Source organism: Apiotrichum porosum (assembly GCF_003942205.1).
Source record: "Apiotrichum porosum strain DSM 27194 chromosome Unknown scaffold_2, whole genome shotgun sequence".
Lineage (NCBI taxonomy): Eukaryota > Fungi > Basidiomycota > Tremellomycetes > Trichosporonales > Trichosporonaceae > Apiotrichum > Apiotrichum porosum.
In genome coordinates this window covers 384,690-404,172 of record NW_021167109.1, presented here as the reverse complement: position 1 = coordinate 404,172, position 19,483 = coordinate 384,690, and the positions used below count along the sequence as shown (strand labels likewise).

The 19,483-nt window shown below is 60.2% G+C and overlaps 8 protein-coding genes across 8 annotated transcripts; 3 read left to right on the top strand and 5 right to left on the bottom strand.

The window, feature by feature from the left end:
* Positions 1-184: 184 nt before the first annotated feature.
* Positions 185-2,550, top strand: VRG4 (GDP-mannose transporter into the lumen of the Golgi; the record flags this gene model as incomplete). The annotated part of the gene is made up of 6 exons (XM_028619746.1): positions 185-463; positions 716-824; positions 1,142-1,230; positions 1,289-1,314; positions 1,618-1,717; positions 1,927-2,550. The coding sequence occupies 6 exons, from the start codon at positions 185-187 to the stop codon at positions 2,548-2,550; spliced, it is 1,227 nt and encodes a 408-aa protein (XP_028478718.1).
* A 2,209-nt stretch (positions 2,551-4,759) lies between these two features.
* EHS24_004117 (uncharacterized protein) lies at positions 4,760-5,374 on the bottom strand (the record flags this gene model as incomplete). Its single annotated transcript, XM_028619745.1, has 2 exons — positions 4,760-5,197; positions 5,345-5,374. 2 exons carry the CDS (start codon positions 5,372-5,374, stop codon positions 4,760-4,762), a joined length of 468 nt encoding a protein of 155 aa, XP_028478717.1.
* Positions 5,375-8,272: 2,898 nt separating this feature from the next.
* On the bottom strand, positions 8,273-9,500 carry EHS24_004116 (uncharacterized protein; the record flags this gene model as incomplete). Its single annotated transcript, XM_028619744.1, has 4 exons — positions 8,273-8,885; positions 8,935-9,082; positions 9,127-9,420; positions 9,467-9,500. The coding sequence occupies 4 exons, from the start codon at positions 9,498-9,500 to the stop codon at positions 8,273-8,275; spliced, it is 1,089 nt and encodes a 362-aa protein (XP_028478716.1).
* A 206-nt stretch (positions 9,501-9,706) lies between these two features.
* Positions 9,707-11,146, bottom strand: PRE2 (Proteasome subunit beta type-5; the record flags this gene model as incomplete). The annotated part of the gene is made up of 8 exons (XM_028619743.1): positions 9,707-9,816; positions 9,920-10,058; positions 10,106-10,207; positions 10,251-10,280; positions 10,333-10,459; positions 10,505-10,589; positions 10,682-10,835; positions 11,003-11,146. The coding sequence occupies 8 exons, from the start codon at positions 11,144-11,146 to the stop codon at positions 9,707-9,709; spliced, it is 891 nt and encodes a 296-aa protein (XP_028478715.1).
* A 312-nt stretch (positions 11,147-11,458) lies between these two features.
* On the top strand, positions 11,459-12,016 carry EHS24_004114 (uncharacterized protein; the record flags this gene model as incomplete). The annotated part of the gene is made up of 4 exons (XM_028619742.1): positions 11,459-11,505; positions 11,557-11,587; positions 11,675-11,764; positions 11,855-12,016. The coding sequence occupies 4 exons, from the start codon at positions 11,459-11,461 to the stop codon at positions 12,014-12,016; spliced, it is 330 nt and encodes a 109-aa protein (XP_028478714.1).
* Positions 12,017-12,189: 173 nt separating this feature from the next.
* EHS24_004113 (uncharacterized protein) lies at positions 12,190-13,736 on the bottom strand (the record flags this gene model as incomplete). Its single annotated transcript, XM_028619741.1, has 5 exons — positions 12,190-12,656; positions 12,757-12,935; positions 13,075-13,331; positions 13,412-13,563; positions 13,637-13,736. The coding sequence occupies 5 exons, from the start codon at positions 13,734-13,736 to the stop codon at positions 12,190-12,192; spliced, it is 1,155 nt and encodes a 384-aa protein (XP_028478713.1).
* Positions 13,737-14,076: 340 nt separating this feature from the next.
* On the bottom strand, positions 14,077-17,538 carry RAT1 (5'-3' exoribonuclease 2; the record flags this gene model as incomplete). The annotated part of the gene is made up of 3 exons (XM_028619740.1): positions 14,077-17,258; positions 17,314-17,482; positions 17,536-17,538. 3 exons carry the CDS (start codon positions 17,536-17,538, stop codon positions 14,077-14,079), a joined length of 3,354 nt encoding a protein of 1,117 aa, XP_028478712.1.
* A 645-nt stretch (positions 17,539-18,183) lies between these two features.
* On the top strand, positions 18,184-19,457 carry TVP38_2 (Tlg2-vesicle protein; the record flags this gene model as incomplete). The annotated part of the gene is made up of 7 exons (XM_028619739.1): positions 18,184-18,261; positions 18,363-18,373; positions 18,448-18,590; positions 18,653-18,792; positions 18,847-18,999; positions 19,036-19,079; positions 19,121-19,457. The coding sequence occupies 7 exons, from the start codon at positions 18,184-18,186 to the stop codon at positions 19,455-19,457; spliced, it is 906 nt and encodes a 301-aa protein (XP_028478711.1).
* Between the last annotated feature and the right edge of the window lie 26 nt (positions 19,458-19,483).

Sequence of the window (19,483 nt, the reverse complement as noted above, 5' to 3'; positions counted from 1 at the left end):
ACCAACCCCCCCCCTCATCCCCTCCCCTCCCCACCCAATGGCCCCCCCGCCGCCGCCGCCTCCTCCTCCTCCCTCCTCATCGACGTCCTCGGCCTCTTCATCTTTTCCTCATCCTCCCATCTCCTCTTCCCCCGCCTCCTCCCCGGCAACCTCCTCCTCGTCGCCGACAAACACCTGGACAACAATGTCCAAGCCCTTCGTCCCCACCCCTTCGCTCTCGCGTTCGGGCTCGCCGCCGCTGAACCGCTCGGCGTCGTCGTCGTCCATCTACGCAAACTCGGCAGAGCGCCGCGGCGACGAGGACAAGCAGGCCCTCCTCATGGCCAACCTCGGCGGCGCGCCCCGCCCCCCTTCGCCTTCCCGCGCCGACAGCCAGGTCGCGCACACTCCTTCATCCCGCGACCAGGTCCTCCCCATCATCAACTACTGCGCCGCGTCCATGATGATGACCGTCGTGAACAAGGTGAGATTACTGGAAAGCGAGACGCGGCGGCCGCGTGTGCGCAGGACGGGCGCGCGTTTTGGTGGAGATGGGCAGAGACCCTTCGGGATATTATTGGCACCACAGCCGGGCGATTCGTGCGTCGCGCAGTCGTCGTCGTGGCCACTTCCACGCTGGTCGACTACGTGTGACACTGGTTGCCCGCGCGCTAGAGTACCAACCAACCAACCGACCGTCCAACCCCCCTTCCAGCACAGAGCTAACGCGCTGCAGTATGTCGTCTCGGGCGAGAACTTCACCATGACCTTCCTCCTGCTCGCCATCCAGTCGGCGGTCTGTGTCCTGGCCGTCTGGAGCGTCAAGCGCGCCGGATTCATTACCTGTGAGTAGTAGCCTGTCCGCAAGCAGCCTGGGAAACGCTTGGCGCCGCACTCCGCACCAGCGCGCTAGCAAGGACCAATGTGCTGCATGCGTCCGTCGCCCGTTGCCAGCGTGAGCGTGCGCTGCAACGGGGTGCGACGCGCCTCCCCCCTGCGACCTGGTCGCGATTTTCCGTCAAAACGAGCACCAGTTGCCGCCGGCCAGCGCAGCAGCGCGCCGCAGCCCAAAGCCACCGTGTCCTGTTTTTCCCGCTTTGGCGCGCAGCGCGACACTCTCGCTTGCCGGACCATGTGCATGGCGCTGACACGCCGCCCCCAGTCCGTGAGCTTGACATGAAGGATGCGCGCGCCTGGTGGCCCATCTCGTGTCTCCTCGTCGCCGTCATCTACACTGGTTCCAAGTCCCTGGTAAGTCGCGCACATTCCCGCCCCCAGTCGCGTCGTGTCCCTCGCTAACTTCGCTCAGCAATTCCTCAATGTCTCCGTCTACACGTACGTGTTGTTGCGCTCGGACTCTTTTGGCGTGGTGGGGAATCGCGTCGCGCAAGGTGCTCGCGATGGCGGACCCGTTGCTCGCGACCGAGCGGTGCTGGGCGTGCTGGCGTGTGGCCGTTCTCGTCTCCTCGGGACGGCAGCGAGACGGCAGACGTGGCGTTGGTCACCGCGACGCCACGCGCTCGTCTGTGGCCGCCGCCTTTGGTCTGCCTGTGAATCTCCAGATTCCTCAGCTGCCCCACCCCACCCCTCTTCCTTGTCATTCTCGTCGCCCTTGTGCGTTAGCTAACCCCTCCGCAGCATCTTCAAGAACCTGACCATCATCATCATCGCCTACGGCGAGGTGTTCATGTTCAACGGCTCTGTGACTGGTCTCACTCTTGCCGCCTTCTCCCTCATGGTGAGTGTCTCTTTTTTTTCGTCGGTTGTCATTAGGAGCGCGGAGCGTTACTCGGTCTGGAATCCGACGACGCCCTAGGCGTCCAGGCGTCGATAACCCCCAAGCCGGCGGTGGCGGCTTACGCTGGCTGGCTCACGCAAGCCCCAACCCTCGAGTGGCTGCCACTTCTCCCTCTCTTCTGTTATCGGCATCGTTGACACCCTCCTTAGGTCGGCTCGTCCGTCATCTCGGCTTGGTCGGACATTTCCGCCGTCTGGACCGGTACCATGGACCAGACCACTGGCCGTGAGATTGCCGTTGCCGCGCACACCCTTGCCGGCATCAACGTCGGCTACTTCTGGATGTTCCTCAACTGCCTGTGCTCGGCCGCCTACGTCCTCTTCATGCGCAAGCGCATCAAGGTCACCGGCTTCAAGGACTGGGACTCGATGTTCTACAACAACCTCCTCTCGATCCCCGTCCTCGTCGTCTTCTCGCTCCTGTTCGAGAACTGGGGCGGCGCGTCGCTCCGTGCCAACTTCCCTCCCGAGAACCGCACCGTCCTCCTCTCGGCCATTGCTTTCTCTGGCGCCGCCGCCGTGTTCATCTCGTACTCGACCGCCTGGTGCGTCCGTGTCTGCGGCTCGACCACCTACTCGATGGTCGGCGCGCTCAACAAGCTCCCCGTCGCCGCATCGGGCATGCTCTTCTTCTCCGACCCCGTCACCCCCGGCGGTGTGCTGGCCATCAGCGTCGGTGGTATCGCCGGTATCGTCTACGCCATTGCCAAGACCAACCAGGCAAAGGTCGAGGCGGCCCAGAAGGCCCGTCTCGCCGCTGGCGGTGGCCCTTAAACAGCCAAAAACGGGCCACGAGCCAAGCATCGATTGAGCAATACATCCAGCTCTGTGCTTGTCCACACACACCTTCCTTATCCTATCCAACCCAACCTCTCCCCGACCCGACACCCCCTCCCCCTCCCCCTCCTGTCCTACCCCGACCTATACCCCAACCCCTACTCCACACCCACGTGTGTACAACACTACACGTACGATCCCACGACACACCCAGGCCGACACGACCACCCCCCTAACGGCGGAGGGAGGGACGGGGGGGACTCCGTCCTTCCAGGTGAACGCGTCATCCCACTTCCGGCCGCGCGGTGTGACCTGCCACCGCATAGATTTTGTGGCTCGGACTTTTCCCATGCAGGCATTGCTACACTGCTGCTGCTGCTGCTGCTGCTGCTGCCTCACGCAAGCGAGCGAGCGCGACTGACCGGGACGGACGAGGGCGAGACGAGGCACTGACGTTTCGGCGTAGCGTTGGTCAAACGATCTCAGGGTGGAGAAAGCGTAGGGACGCTACTAGCTGACTGGAATCTCGACGGCCGTGGCGCGCGGCGCGGTATGCTGGGGTGACGACCGTTCCAACCTACGCACAGTCCTCGTCATCAACGTGCCTCTTCCCCCTCGCATCAAGCGACACCAAGAGCACTGGTGTAGCTTGGTGGTAGCTGCTTGTTGAGGGGGAGAGGTGACATTTCACAGCCAGCCAGCGGCAAGCGAACACTCGTTCCTTCCTACCTCGCTTCCATGCTCATTTCCTTTCCCAATTGTGTCCTCCCCCCGTGCCTTTCCTTGTTCGTCAATTCACCTCCCCCCCACCCCCCACCCGGTGCGCCCGTGTCGTCCATTGTTGCCAAACCTAATGTACTGTGTTTCTTTTTTCAACCTGCCAGGAAGAAGGGGTGTGCTGTGATTGGCAGACGCGGCCAGAACGTAGAACACGGGCAGCGAAGAAGCACAGGAAAGAAGGAAGGGAAGGAAGGGATACACCGTAGGGTGACGCGCGCGCTTGCTGGAAACGCCACGTCCCGGCCGCAAGCACTCGAGGACTCGAGGACTCAAGGACTCCAGACTCGAGGACGCGACGCGCGACCCCTATCTGTGCTCCTCGCTAGGTCGTCCCCCGTCCCCCATCCGCGTCCGGCCCGTGCAGGAATCGATACGAATCGAGCCAGTCGCGTTCGACAGGAATCGAGCCAGCCTGGGATTGACCGAGGGATGCAGTGGTCCCTCCTCCCAGGAAGTGGATGAGGGCATGCATGTCGCGCCGCCTGCACACGGCGCCGGTGTTGGCGTGCGCCTGCGGCTTGCTGGCCTGGACGTCAAGGACGCAAGGCACGTAGGTCGCGGCCCACCACTGGAGCCTGCGAGAGCGCACCACCAGGCTGCCGCGACTGTGCCCTCCGTGGCAGAACGATGCTGCACGTGTGCCGCGCCGTACATAAGCCGTGCCACTGGCCACAGGTCACTGGTCACGCGAGATGCGGCATAGCCCAGCTAGGCCTAGCGGTACTCGCACGCATAGCCTTAGGAGAACCGGTGAGCAGGTGCTCTCTCTGACCTCGTCTCTGTTCTCTGGTCCAGCTCGGCGCAAGCACTGGTGGCCCATGTCGGCGTTCCAAGAAACTCCTTCCGCATGTTGCCAGTGGTTGCACGCACAGAGGCACTGCACGTCTCTGGCTTCCGCCTTGGTAGACATTGGGCGACAGTGGAACGCGGTTCTCGGCTTCGGACAGAAATGCACCACTCACGGCGAGGCCGCGCAAGAGTTTGTCTGCCCGATGCCCACTCGCGGCCTACCAAGCCAGTGTTTTGCGCTCGTTTGAGGCTTTCCGGACACGGTAAGGTTGAGACACGCCAAGCGGTACCACTGTGAATGCTGCCGCCGCTGCCGCTGCTGCAAATGAAAGTACACTTGTTACACTTTGTACCACAGGCAAAGCAGTCGCCTTGGGACGTGCACAATGTCAAAGACACGGCGGAGTGACGCTGGCCCTGGCCGCTGGCCTGGATATACGGTGCCGAGCCACATGGCTCACATTTGCTCGGTCAATAATCAAAAGTGTGCGTCAATAACCATGCAATGCGCCAAAAGGGTTGTAAAATCAAGCACCAGACGTAGCATCATGCTATAGCCAACCTACAGCGCAACTACGACGCCTGGGCACCTGTCATCCCAGCAGGGAAGAGTTGGGGGACGCAAGCAGGGAGCAGCTTACGACGAAGGAGCGGCGGCACCGCGGCCGACACCGCCGAAGCGGGGGCGGTACTCGGCGCTGGCACCCTCCTTGTCGTCACCGCCCTCGCGGCGGCGGTAGCCCTCACGGTCACCGCGGGGGCGGTAGGCACCGCCCTCACGGCCAGCACCGTAACCAGCGGGGCGACCGGCGGGGCGGGCGGGCTTGGTGTGGGTGATGGGGACGATCTCGGCCGGGAGGTGGAGCCACTCGCGGAGGTAGGCAAGACCCTCGTCGGTGAGGGTGTAGTAGTACCACTGCCACGAGAACTGGGTCTTGACGTAGCCCTTCGAGGTGAGCGACTGCATGGCCTTGATAACCTGGAGGTTGGGGACGGTGGTGAGGTCGGGGTGCGAGGGACGGTTGAAGTCCTTGGGGGCGACGAGGACACCCTCCTTGAAGAGCTGCTCGTAGATCTAGGAGAGCGGGTCAGCAGAAGCACACAAAAGTCTCGTTCATGCTGTCGAAAAACGACGCCGACGACGGCGGGACAGGAGCTTTTGAGATCCAACTTGTCCTGCCCCGGTCGCCTAGGCGCAGCAATCTTCAGAATGGGTACGCACGAGGCGGCGGTCCTGCTTGGTGATGATCATAATGGCGGTCCTTGGGGGTGGTCGAGGAACGGTTTTAGTGAGCTGGTCGAGGTGCGTGTGCTTGAAGTGCCGACGATTTGGGCGTGGGGGATGGAGAAACGACGAACGGATGCGAGCATGCCGGGGTTATGGCCAGCCTGCGCGGCGGGCACGGCGGGCGACGCTGTGGCTCTGGCGGGGGCGTGTGGGTGGGATGAGTTTCGCAAGTTTGGGCGGGAGCAATTTAGTGATAACGGAGGTTGAACACTAATGACACAGCATTTATATTCCTACCAGGCTCTCGCTGGCGGCGCAAAAGTCCTGCGGCCTGTGGCCTCTCTGGCGCTTTACCGCGCACTTACCGTGAGAGCTGCAAGGAGTCAAGGCCCGGCCTGCCTACATTGCTTCACTTCCGTATACGACAGAGCTCCCAATACGTACATTCTGAAAGATACCCCCTCGCGCGGAAGCCAAGGCTAGCAGTCGTGAACATACACAGCACCGTACGCCGTACAGTCAGTGGTTCGACACTGTACTTTACTGTTCTGTATGTACATTTGAGCATACGAGCCTGTTTCCGCTGGTCGCCGCGTGCCGCGTACTGGCACCAATTCACTGTGACAACAGGATGGTCGTCCGGCGCAAAAAGATGTCCGAAGTTTGTTTGGCTGTATTACTGCCGTTTTTTTGTTTAGGACTGTATTTGTATTTGTTTTTGTAGTTTCATTATGTTTTACTTTTTTTTTGTGTTTTCTTATCCCCCCTCGGCCCCCCATCCCTTTTTTTAGTAATTCGCTGGTATAGAATCTGTAACACGCCCCTATTTTTACCGGCGGGGGACCGAGGTCAGAGACCGAAGTCAAGCCCAGGCTCGGATGCGTGCACGCCATCTTCCCTAGTCAAACCCGTTTTTATAATTTTTAACGAAGAGGAATTGAGTGTCAGAGTGGAACAGTCGCGCACAGTCGTACCACATTCTAATCCGAACCGCTGATATTGCCCGTGGGCCCCAACCAGTGGGGCGTGACTCACATGGTGCAGATGGCTTACTGCCACGTGACAGCCATGCTGCTCAGAGATTCGAACCCTCGTAAGCTACCTTCTCCACAAATGTCCTTCCGGCAAACGCTAACCCAAAGGCGCGCAAACCAGTCAGACACCGCAGTATCGTTAAATGCGCAGCGGCGCAGTTCCACAAGAGCGTTCACGGGCTCCAAGCAAATAGGATTACGTAAACTATTGCGCCACCCATGTGTCGCGTGTCGTAGAGCGCGCAGATCGCAGAGGGTGGTCCTGTTTCTGCTGCTTGGATTGTGCCGCCTCAGTGCTTCTCTGCAGTGCCCGTCACCGTATGTGTGCGATTAAGTACCTTTGCAGACGTGTATGCATCCCCATCCCCATCCTCTTCTGAAACATATCTGATAGTTTACTGGCACGTTAGCCAAAGAGAGTGGGGTCTCGGAACGTGACCCCAGGGAAGCGAAGAGGCGAGAGTCGTCCTCCTCGCTCCACTGACTCGTGCACGCCTGGAATGCAGCACACGCGCAGCGCGCCCACAGGCTGCGCGTAGAGACGGGCAGCGCTGTGTCCAACAGTCGAGGACATAAAAACAGCACCGGCTTACATCAGACAGCTGGTCGAGACGGTACATCACCGCACTCTATGTAATGAATGATGTTCATGCATACACGTATCCGCTGGTCGCCGCGTGCAGCGTCATGAGAAGGTTTGTCGTCGCGGCGCAAAAATATACCTGCGGTTGGGCATTGTCAGTGCCCCAGTGTCCAGGATTATTTTGGTAGACATTTTTTTGGTGTGTGTGTTTTTTTTTATGTTTTCTTATCCGCCCTTCCGCCTGCTTCCTTTTTTTGTGTTTTTATGTTTTCTCATCCCCTGCTTCCTTTTTTTGTAGTTGAGCTTCTTGTTGGGCCGTTGCGTGCCGCTGCCTCGGTGGCGCCGAAACTGGGAGTCCCACATCCATGGGCCTTGAGCCCCAGCCGGGACCGGTGAGGGGTGCCGCCCGGTATCCAACATCCACTAACCTGTCTTTTTCTGATTTTCTAACGATGAGGATTTCGAATTTCAGTGTACAGAGTACAACCAGTTCAAATCACACATTTCTCGCCATACCGCTTTCAACCAGTGGAGCGGTTTGCACTATTACATGTCCTTTCGGTGTTACCATGCTGCCGGAGATTCGAACCCTCGTAAGCTACCTTCTCTACCTTACTTTTCCTAATAACGCTAAGGCGCGCTATCAAGTCTGGTAAGGCAGTTCGTTGCAGATAATGCTGTTAGAAACACGTAACCAGATTGCTTCCGCCGAATGATGTCAGCAGTCCCCCAAGCGCTATCCATATAAAGACCATCTACCGCTAGTATACCATGCATCTCCGTTTCTCTTTCACTCTATACCTCATACCCTCGTTACCTCGCTGGTACTGTCTGCAGCAGTGCTAGCATCGACATCCGAGGCTCTCTTTTCTTACAAATGCTTCCGCGTTCAACATGAGCGTTCACCACCGACAATTTATCGATATTGAATTATTATTGAGAGATAATTACAACTTGTAATTACGACGCTCCCCGGAATTATTTTTGATAAATGTATTTGTCCTGCAGGCCTGCAGCTGCATATTGCAGCTGGTTAGCAGCCACATGTCTGATATCACCAACAACGGCAGTGCCACTAGGACGAGGGACTGACATGTAGTAGCTGCTGTCACGACCTGTGCTGTACGGCTGGCTTTCAGCCCTCTGTGTCACCCCGCACGCCTTGTCTGACCACGCAAAGGGCAGACGCATATCTCTCCAGGCGGTGCCGTAGCTGGTGTAAATTGCGAACCACTGTGGCCGAATGTCCAGCCTGCAGACATCGCACTCAACACACATCGTAGAAATATCTAAACACTGCTGCTTCTACATCCTAGCCCGCGTACTCCTTCCCTCAACCTCGCCCGCCTTCCTCTTGCCACTGCCCTCCTTCACCTCTCCATCCTCCGACTCCCCCACCTCGCCGTCCTCGAGCCCACTACCGCCACGCACATTCCTCAGCGCACTCGGGCGCGATGGAAGCCCAGTTGAGCCAGCGATGCCACGGCCGTACCGTCCTCCAACACTCATGTTGCCTGCGGCGCTCGCTGTCCGTTGCGGACGGGACGGCAGGTGGTGGCCTTGGCCTGGTGCCGGAGTGCCCGAGCGCGAGTTGGGGGCCGACTGGGAAGGGGCGCGCAGAGACGCGTTGGTGCTGGCCTGGATAGATGAGGACCCGCCCGGAGCCGAGGGCTGGAAAGGGAGAGTAGCGGCTGACAGGCGGGTCGCGACCGCTGATGAGGAGGCAGAGGCTACGGGCGCGGCCTCCTCGACGGGCTCGGCTTCCGCGCCGCTCGCGGCAGGCAGCTTCAGTGCACGACACTCGTCCACCAATGCAGTGATACGGGCAAAGGCCTCGGAACGCGCGTTGGCAATGGAGACCATCTCGTCGTAGGACGTGCGGTGGTCGGTGATTGCGCGCTTGAGCGAGTCTATTTGTCTGAAAGCAGCGTCAGTTAAGGTTCTCTTACGGAGACCTATCAACTTACTCTTCCAACTCGCGGCGCGTCTTGCCCCTCGCCACAATCTTCTTGGCCACCTCGTCACACTTGACACGATGATCACGCTCCTGCAGGCGAGCGGCAAGCAGCGCCTTCTCATCCACCAGCGTCTGCTTCAATACCTCGGTACGCGCCTCTGTTCCCGGTCAGCCCACCATTCTCAACGCATGAGATACCCACCGGCCTCGCCCACTTTACGCAAATACGACTCTCTCTGACGCTGGAAATTGCGCACACTGGCCAGCGTGCGGTCCACGCCCAGACGCCACTTGTCGAGATCGAGGCGCGCCAGCTCTGTCTCGGCCGCGCGGTCGGCGGCCGCGCTCGCGAGGGCGGCGGCATCGGGCGCCTGGCCATCGGCAGCGACAGCGGTGATGGCCTCAACAGTGTCAATGTAGGGCAGGCGGTTCAGGCGACGGATGACCCAGCGCAGCTCCTTGTCCGGATGCGTGAGACGGTACCGATTGAGCTGGTCTGAGCGTGTCAGTTGGCTGTTTGGTTTGTAGGCTCGTCGGCTTACCCGCTGTAAATGGGGCTGTCGCGGCGGCCGACATGATGGAGAAATGTAGGTGCAGCCGGTGTAGTTGCTCTGCTTCGACGCGAGGAGTGAGTTGGATGGTTGATGATGTCGAGTGTCGTCAAGATCACAATGATCCTTGGGCGGCGGCTCGGATATTTGCTTCCGCCTCCGATTCCACTCCTGCTTCCAGACATTCTAATGTCCTTGTCTTCCAGCTATGCATACACACTAGACCGCTATCTACTCCACATCGATGGGAACACCGCCAGCCGCCGCGGCCGAAGCCGCAGCCAAGTCTGCCTTCTTCTTCTCCTCGTACTCGTACCACAGCTCGGACAGGTCGTAGTTCTCTGCAGTCCATGTCAGCTCTGCGCACGACCTGCACGTCTCCCACAGCCACTACCGGGAGAGGATGATGTCCCCACCGCTGCAATGAGCCTAGTGTGTACTCACTAATGAACTCCCAACCGTTCTCGCGCACGTGGAACAGGTTGACGGTGTTACCCGAGTAGGCATCACGGTGACCGGCAGCCACGATCGAGCGGCGACCGAGCTCCTGCGCCTCCTCGTCTGAGAGGTCCCACTTGTAGCCCTGGCACACTGTTAGCAGAGCTTCATAAGGGACAACCGGCAGCTCACCTGGTCCAGAACACCGTACGCGAACGTGCTACCCGAGCCGACAGAGAAGAGGTCGCCCTTGAGACGCTGGCCATCCGAGTCGACGTAGAAGAGGGCGGGTCCCTGGAGAGTTAGTTAGCTGGTGCTCGAGATGATTGCAGCTTACAGTCTTGTCCCAACCACAGATCATGGTACCCTAGGTATTGTCAGTAGATGGACGGGGGGCACTCTGCCTTCAAAACACTTACCATGCTCAAACCCATGCCCTTGTACTGGTACACGAGGTTGGAGAGGATCTTGGATGCGGCAGCAACCGAGATACGCTCCTTGTTGCGGAGCTCGTGCAGGCGGCACTGCATGCCGAGGTAGGTCTCCCTGCTGGGTTAGCTGGGCCCGCTTTCAGAATGGACGGAAACCCACCAGTACTGGCAGTCTGCGGCACCACCGGCCATTGTGCCGAGGAGGTAGGGGTTGATCTCGATGACCTTCTTGACGGTTCCAGACGCTGATGACGTTAGTGACCATGCCGTGTGTAAATTGGACTGTCGAGTTGCAGTGTATCTCCCTTCACTACAACACTCCATGACTTCTACGCACCAATGTAGCTGCCGGCAGTGGCACGCGAGTCGACCGCGACAATGATACCGCCCTTGAAGCGGAACGCGAGCGTGGTGGTACCGTGGGCAAGCTTGATCTTTGCCTGAGGGTTGGTACTCATCGAGTCGGTGTGCATCGAAAGGAACGCGAGGGGCTGGGCATGGTCAGCACAGCTGCAATGTGTGGTGGTTAGGTCATGGTTGATGTGAGTCGGTGGTCATGTCTGCATGGGTCGGTGTCTCCGTCACAAATTGTACGACCTTGCCCAGTAGATAGCACCACAGCGCACAGAGCAGTTTACCACACCTGGGTAATACTCACGTCGGGAACGCCGGGGACGTCCATGCCAGCAACGGCGCCGCTGGCATCGAGGTTACCGTAGCCGTTGTTGGCCCACTCGGCCGTCGACGAGGAGCCCTCGTCGCCGCGGCGCGAGGGAGCGAGCTGGGCAACAAGTGTGTCCATGGTGTGGTGGGGGGAGGGGAGGGGGGCGAGGGGAGAGAGAGAGAGTGTGTTATGCAGTCGAGTTGCAAGAGGACGTGTTGTCGATGATGCTCCCTTGCTCGGTGCTCGTCGCTGACGCTGATGTCTGCGTCAAGAACGCGCGGCGTCACTTGCTGGGTGCATACAACGGGATCAAATCGGGGAAGATGCCAATACCACGCGAGAGTCACGTGCGCGTCCCATCGGTGCCTTTCGGATGATCCGGCAGAGACTGGTGACAACTGGGGGCAACTTGTCATGTAACTTATCTTGTTCGTTCAATTACACAAAACCATGGCGCGGTCAGGTCTCCAGAAGGAAGTCTTCCGCCTGTACAGGCAGTAGGTATACAGCTGAACCTCTTGTGAGTAGCTAAACTGACCACACAACAGAGGCGTGCGCAACGCCATGTCCAAGCCGAGGGTAAGTCGGTCCCACCACTCTCCGCCTCCTTCCGACGACCCGAGTCGCCGACATTAGTAAACGGTCACCCAGCTGACACCTGCCCAGGACGTCCGTAACGAGTTCCTCGTGCACTTGAGGTACAACTTCCACCACCCGCCTCTCACAGCCCGCGACTATACTGCCATTGAGCACCAGGTAGGTCGTCTGCGCCATGTCCATGGCCACCTGTCTTCAACGGGTCGTCCCAGCTATATCGTCCAAGTAGCCTTTCAGCTGACACTGCAGCTGCGCAAGTTCTCACGAACTCTTGACATGCTGGAGTCGCCGTCCGTGTTGCGTATACACGTCAGCGACGACATGCGAGACTGGTGGAGCAACGAGGTCGCGCGTGCCCATGCGCGTGCTGAGAAGGCGGCCCTTAAGAAGGAGCTCGGCGAAGGCAGCTAGCCTGACCCGACCCGGACCACCGCTCTCATTTCCCACCTACCTACCTACACCTGCAGCACCCGCACGTCTGCAGCGGATATTGTTGTACACTATCTAGCAATGGCATATCCTAGGCATTTCTCGTAACTAAAGCCCATCCCTCATCCCCCGCATCTATGACTCTGTGGCCCTCATTAAGCCATCTCGACGTCCTCGTCCTCGCCCTCGCCGGCGGCGGCCTCCTCGGCAACAGCGGGCTGCACGCCACGCGCTTGCAGGCCATTGAGCAGTTCCTGGAGGTGCGCGCCGATGCCTTGGTCAGGGTAGTCCTGTTCGCCAAAGAGCTTTGCGCACTCGAGGAGACACCTCAGCGACTCGGAGAAGCACTCGTCCGCCGACAGCGGTGCGTCGTCGTCCTCATCCTCGCCCTCGGCGGGGGGTCCGCGCTCGGCCTTCTCCTTGTCCAACAAGGTCGGGTCGGCGACGAGCGCCTCGGCACGGAGGTGCCATGCCCAGCCCTCGAGGTATGCACCCTCCACCTCGAGACTGTCCTCCTCGCGCACGGTGGAGAGGACGTCGAGCGCCTCCATCTGCAGGTTGTGCTCCAGGAGAAGACGCGAAAACTGCAGGCGGACGGGGAGACCAGGGAGGAGGGGGTCAACTGGGGAGGTGTCAGTGGATGCCTGGTGGCTGTGCGCAAAGACTGCCGGCTCAAGGACTTCGGACAGGGCGTCTCTAAGCCGAGCTCCTGCCACACTCACATGGATCCCGTCCCTCGAGCTCGGCGTACACGCGCATAACGACGTCCTTGGCCTCGTCAAACTTGGACTGGCTCATACGGATCGAGGCCAAGGCCATGAGCGCCTCGGGGTCGGTGGGGGCGATGGCGAGCGCACGGGCAATGAGCGCGTCACAGTTGGCAGACGCGGCCTCCTCAAAGCTGGGTCTGTCAGCGTCCATATCCCCTGCGTGTTGCGACAAGGCCGGTGGGCTTGTCGGCGGGCTCTCGGCCTCTCGTCTAGCCGTTCAAACGCTAGCTGTCGAAACGATATATCGACCACACGCCAGTCGTCACTCACCACAGGTCCGACATCCAGATTTCCACCATGGCAACGATGGCCGTCACGGCCATGCGCGTCAGCTCCTCGACCTCGGCGGCATCTGCCACCGCGCGGCTCTTGCCCTTGCCGCCGAGAGTGTTCTCAACCATGGCGGTCGCGGTGCTGTAGTAACCCAACGCCTCCTGCGGGTCCTGCGCGACCTGCGCGAGGTAGAGGTATGGCGCCGGGAGGGTGGGCGCCTCGGCCGCGTGTGGGGGGAAGAGGTGAAGGAGGTGCTGAGCCGTCAGTCCAGGCAACATAAGATGGGGGCGGGGGGAGGACATGGCCAGGTCCAGGGACTGGGAAGGACACTTACCGCACGGCCACGCTCGGCGTCGCCGCCTTCGAGCTCGGCGACGCCCGCGAGCTCCCTTGCCTCGAGGTTGGTGGGCTCGAGCTCGAGCGCGCGCTCGAGGAACTTGATCGCAAGCTCAAAGTTGGACTGCGCAAGCAGGACGTGCGCCTTGTCTGGCGGCTGTCAGCTGAGGTGTTCGGGAGAGGTTGTCCACGCCTGGAGAGCGGGGAGAGCGGTGCAACGTACCGACGATACCAGCAACGTCCGTCGCGCCGGCGCTGCCAGCGGCGGTGCCGTCGGCCTTGGAGACCTTGCGTGCCCTGGAGGTCTTCTTGGAGCGCGCCATTTTAGATTGTGTGGGTGTGTTGGAGTGGTTGTTGTCGAGTAACCTTGCAAGGAGGATGGCCACCCAGACACCCAGACTGCACATCAAGATTTCTGGCTGGGTCACGTGATTTAATGACGTCGGTGGTTGATTAGAAACGAAATGAAATCGCATTTTAAAAAGTGTTACAAGACTGTGTTGAAAACAGCAACTGGGGGGCACGCGTAATGAGCGGTGGCCAGAATACCCTCTGTTCCCTGTGGGTGTAGGTGGCCGATAGCTGCTCCACGATCTCGCTCAGGATGACAAATGGCTTCATGCTTTGTACTACATTGTGCTACGTGACTTTTGAATGTGATCTCTAGTAGCGACCACGGCCGCGGCCGCCGCCACCATAGTTGTTGTTGTTGTTATGGTTGCCGCCGTATCCTCCCCTTCCTCCAGGCGCGCCGCCGGCGCCTCCATACGCGCCGCCGCCGTACGCACCGCCGCCATATCCACTCGGTCCAGCTCCACCATACGCTCCCCCGCCGTACCCGCTAGCTGGGGGGCGGCCGTAGCTGGGAGGAGGCGGGGCGCCGTATGGGTTGCGCGGGGGCTGCGAGTAGCCTCCGCCGCCGTATCCTCCGCGCGCGCCGTAGCCGCCACCGCCGTAAGCTGCAGCGGGCTGCGAACCGCCGTAAGCGGTCTGCTGGGGCGCGTAGCCGCCACCACCACCACCGCCGCCGCTTTGGTAGCCACCGCCGCCGTATGCGCCGGCTCCGTAGCCCGGAGGGGGGCCGCCGTAGGCGTTACGAGGTGGGGCAGAGGGCTGGGCGTGCGAGCCAGAGTAGGCGTTGCCGCGCGGAGGGCGGTCACGGTCCGAACCGCCGCGGCCTGGCCCACCACCATAGTTTCCACGCCCACGCCCACGTCCACGCCCGCCGCCAAAGCCGGTGTCAAAGTCGCCACGGCGGATGCGGTCCTTGTCTGCTTCGTTGAGGCGGGGCCTGGCGGGGCGGAAGCCGTTCAGAATTTGGGAGCGGTGACGGTGTAGCTGTTGGGGGAAGAAGTAACGGACCGACAGGGACGAGTTGGTCTCGAGGTCGGGGCACTCGGCGATGCTGACGAGGGGGCTCTCGAGGGTCGAGTGCGGCACACACTTGGGGTCGGCGCGAACCTTGCCCGAGACACCGTGCGAGAGCTTGGTGTCGATGGGGAGCTCGACGACGGGCTTGATGCCGTACAGGTCGTTGGCAAACATGTCAAACAGCTGGTTCTCTCCCGAGATGTACATGACACTGTCGCCCCACTTGTTACGGCGCTTCTCGTCGGCGGTGAGCAGCTCGACCTTGCTCTTGAGCGCGTCGAGAAGACGCTTCTGGTCGATAAACGGAAGCAGCGCAACACCTTGCCACGCCATCTTCTTGCCGTCCATGTCAATGTCAAAGTCCTCGGGGTAGAAATCGATGATTGGCGAGTCCTCATCGGTCATGAGCTTTTGCAGAGGCTCGGGAAGGTGGATACGCGAAGCGGCGGGGAAGACACCGAGAAGCTGGCCAAAGGGCGTAAAGGGGATACCAGACTTGAACTGGATGTTGAGCTTGCCGACGTCCTTGAAGTCTTGCGCAAAGGGAGCGTGGTGGTAAGGGTAGTACCAGTCCCAAGCGGGGACGCCCTGGTAGTAGTACTCGAGAACCCAGCAGAGACCCTCCATGTAGTGGTAGGTGATCTTGGCCATAAAGTCGTCGTCGGGGAGCTCGACACCAAACTTTTGGCGGTAGTAGCGCTCCCTGTAGCCAGGCTCAAACAACCTGACAGTGTCCTCATAGTCCACCGTGCCGTCCGGGTTGACCTTGAGCTTCTTCTTGGGGACAGTAGCGTCGCCAGGGTTGGCGGGTGATTCGTCGTCATCCCCACCCTCTGCGTCGTCATCGTCCTCATCGTCGTCGGCCTTGCGCTTCTGGCCGCGCTTGGCTTCGCTCTCGGTCATGGACACGTCGCCTTGGGCAGCCTCCTCGTCGTCGCCTTCGCCGTCGGCGTCCTCCTCGGCGTCCTCCTCCTCAATGGCCTCGCCGGGCTTCTTGGCCTCGGCCTCGTCGCCTTCGGGCTTGTCGCCATCACCCTCCAACTCGGCCTTGAGCTTTTGGGCGGCAGTGACGTTGGCCATGCGGATGGCTTTGCGGTTGTTGACAACGTCGGCGTTGCTACCACTCATGGCAGCCAGGCCCGCCTTGAGGGACGCGGCCTGCTCGGCGTACGACAGCTTCTTGCCGGGGCGGGGAGCAGGCGCGTTCTCCACCTTGGGGGGCAAGTTGCCACGCGTCGACGGGGCCGACACCTGGACGTAGTCGGTGCCGTTCAAGTTCATCGTCCCCGGTCCACCGTCTCCAGCGGCACCAAAGTCGTCGACAATGCCCGCCTCGCGGTCCTGCCTGCGGTGCTCCTCGATACGGCGGCGCTTCTGGTTGGCCTCCTGGCGCTTCTCGTCCTGCTTGCGCTGCTGGAAGATGCTGTCCTCACGCGACGCAATGCCGTCGAGAATGTGCTGTGCGCGCCCGAGGTTGACCTTGCCGTTGTTGGTCAGGTATCCGCCCATGTGGGCGAGCTCGTCGCGCCAAATCTTGAGGAGCACGTCGATGGCACCTTCGCGAATCTCAAGCGAGGGCAAGTGGGGCAAGAAATCGTTACCGACAAAGAATATCAAAAAGATCCAGTCGTCAATGGCCAGCTCGGCATCGTAGGGGAAAGGTGCTGGGACGTTGAGCTCGACAAAGAGGTACTCGCGAAGACACGCCACGTCGAGCCAAAGGAACGGCTTGGGGTCGACGGGCTTGGCCTCTTCCACGACGTTGGGGTCCTTGATCTGCTTGTCTTTGCGGCAGTTGGCACTCAAGTGGCCAAGACCACCACAGTTGCGGCAGGCCTGGGGGCCCTTGGAGCCCTGGAAGAAGACGTCTTCACGCAAGACATAAAAGTTGGGCTCGTGGGTGGCGAGCGCGAGCATGATCAGGTCTGCATCGAGACCGTAGATGGCATGCTTGGTGTTGGGGTCCCAGTCGGGGAAGGTACGCTGACGACGGATCCAGTCGACAATCTTGTGCTCTCCCTCTCCGGGGACGGACGCGTCGGAAATGATGACCTTGAGGTCCTTCCATCCGGGGTCGTTGTTGAGCTTTTCGGCCACCCAGTACTTGAGGGATGCGGACAGAAGGTCCATAAAAGGGGTACCAGGCGTAATGGCATTCGAGTCCCAAGACTTCTTGTTCTTGGTCTCCTCAGAGACGGGGTGGCCCATGGCCTCAAACAGGCGGATAGACTCGAGGCGCTCCTGCTCCTTCTCGGCAGCCTCCTGCGCGGCGCGGAAACGACGCGAGCGCTGCTGGTTCATCTTGGCACGCGGCGCGACACCGTCAATGGCCATGATGAGAACCTTGCGCGGGCGCGCCATGTTGACGACACGCTCAGTGTAGCGGAACACCTCGACCATCATCTCCTCCTCGGTCTCGGGAGCTGGACGTCCCTCGGGATGGGTACATGGGTGTACAATACCGTTCATATCGACTGCGTGTCTGTTAGCAACCAGAGAGTGGGACGTGACAGGCTCTGCTCTACTCACGATACAGGTTGTCAATCTCAAACCCGTTGGGGTTCGCAGACGCAAACTGGACGGGGACCTCGACAATCTGGCCATCCTCCTGGCGAACCTTGGTCGGAACATCCTCACGCATGCCCAAGACGATCTTGGGATACTTCTTGGACAGCCAGCGGAAGAGGGCGGGGACACCCTAAAAGAGAAAAGAGTCAGCTACATGTCTCGGCAGTCCGTGTGGCGACGCACCATGGTTGTTTACAGTCGCACCGTGTGTGTTTCTCAGCAGATGGACAAGGGGCGACGCAGGGTCTGGTCTGGTGGCGAACTGTGAGAGCTTTGTTGCTCGCTCGCTTTGCTTTGCTTGCTTGTAAGCTGGTGAGCTTGGCGCGCTTCTGCTGGCCTCTCTGGGGTCCTTTTCGGAATCCGCACGATACACCAGTTGTCGATGGCCGGTGTGTGACTGTCGACGAAGCGGTGGACGAATGGATGATGGATTGTTGTCAAGTGTGGGTGATTGAACGGAAGACCTTCGTTATGGTAGGCCCTTTGGTCCTGAGGGGGTTGTAACTGGGCAAAGTGACCGAGAGGGAACGGAAGGCGCGGAATTCAGAAATCAGAGGCCTAAAAAAAAGATTCCGCTAATTCGATTTGCCACAGATCCTCCTAATCCCCAAATTGCCGCTGACGTAAGCTGCGAGGGCCCCCGCGACGAGACACGCGCGGTGGCTGTGACGACGATCCGTGGATCCGTGTCGGGGTGTGGGAGCGTGTCTCAATCGGCCGAGATTATTGTTGCTGCTGCAACAAACCCCCACATTGCGGTAGCCACGTCGCCGAGAGTATACAGCAGCAATGTCTCCTCCACACCCTCACCATACACCCCGCAGCACGACCATGACCGTCTCGGGACAGATCCAGGCCATGGGACACAGGATGCTCAAGCCGTACAGGAAGATGAACAAGACCAGCAAGGTGAGCAGTACGCCGCGTGGGGCGGGGGGGCAGACGGTGACGCGGGCGGTGGTGCCATGGTGCCGTTGTTGCGTTCGATGTTGACTGACACCCACCCCTAGGTCACCTTTTGGTGCGTGCTCGCCACCACTGCGATGCTTCAAAGCCAACCCGGGGGAACCGCACGCTGACATATGGGTGCTACAGGATTGTTCTGATTCTGCATTTCGTGGGACTCGCGGTGGTGCTCATCATCACACCCAAGCGGATAGCCCAGTTCTTCAACGACATGGCGCTGGGGTTGAGAGAGATGGGGTGGAAGGGCGTCGTCGTCGTGTTTGCTTGTGCTAGTGGGTGTTTGTCTGCGAGAGAAGATGAGCTGCAGGAAGTCGCTGTGGAGCTGACAACACAGTCGTCTCGTCTCACCCGCCCATGTTCGGCTTCTCGGCCACGCTCTCCATGGTCGGCTTTGCGTGGGGTGTATGGAAGGGGTTCCTCCTGGGAAGCGTGGCCGCCCTCACAGGCAGCGCCATTGCATTCTACTCTGTCCGGGTCAGTGTTAGCTGCGCATCACGTCGCGATCTGGTTAGCTGACCCTCTGTCCAGATGTTCTTCCTCGAGTGGATGAAGAAGTTTGGTCACAGCAAGAGCAAGCAGTGGGAGGCGTTTGGGCACGTCGTGCACGACAAGGGATGGCCCCTCGTCGCCATGATCCGATGGTGCCCGCTCCCCTGGGCTATTGGTAATGGCCTTTTCGCCGTGAGCTAGGATCTCCTGCTTCAGCTGACAATACAGTCGATTGACAGCATCGAGTTCTGGCACTACATGCTCGCCAACACGTATGTTAGGCGGCCACGCTCATACTAACGCTCTCTCCCAGACTCTATCTTCCGCGCCTGTTCATCCCAATCTTCATTGGCGCGCGCCTCGGCGCCATGGCTGACAACCCCGAGGGCGACAAGGCCGACCCGCTCAAGTTCTGGCTCAACCTCATCTCCATTGCGGCGTCGCTCGTGTTCTCGGTCGTCACCGGTGTGCTCATTTACCGCCTCACGCTGCGGCAGATGCGCCGTATGGGCAACGTCGAGGAAGGCGAGCTTGCGGCCGCTGCGCTCGAGGAGACTGCACTCCTTGGCGACTACAGCGGCGAGAGCGGCGATGAGGACGAGGTCGAGGAGCTCGTCCCGCCCAGCCACCGCAACGACAGCGCAGTGTAAACCGCACACAAACCCCCAATAGAAAA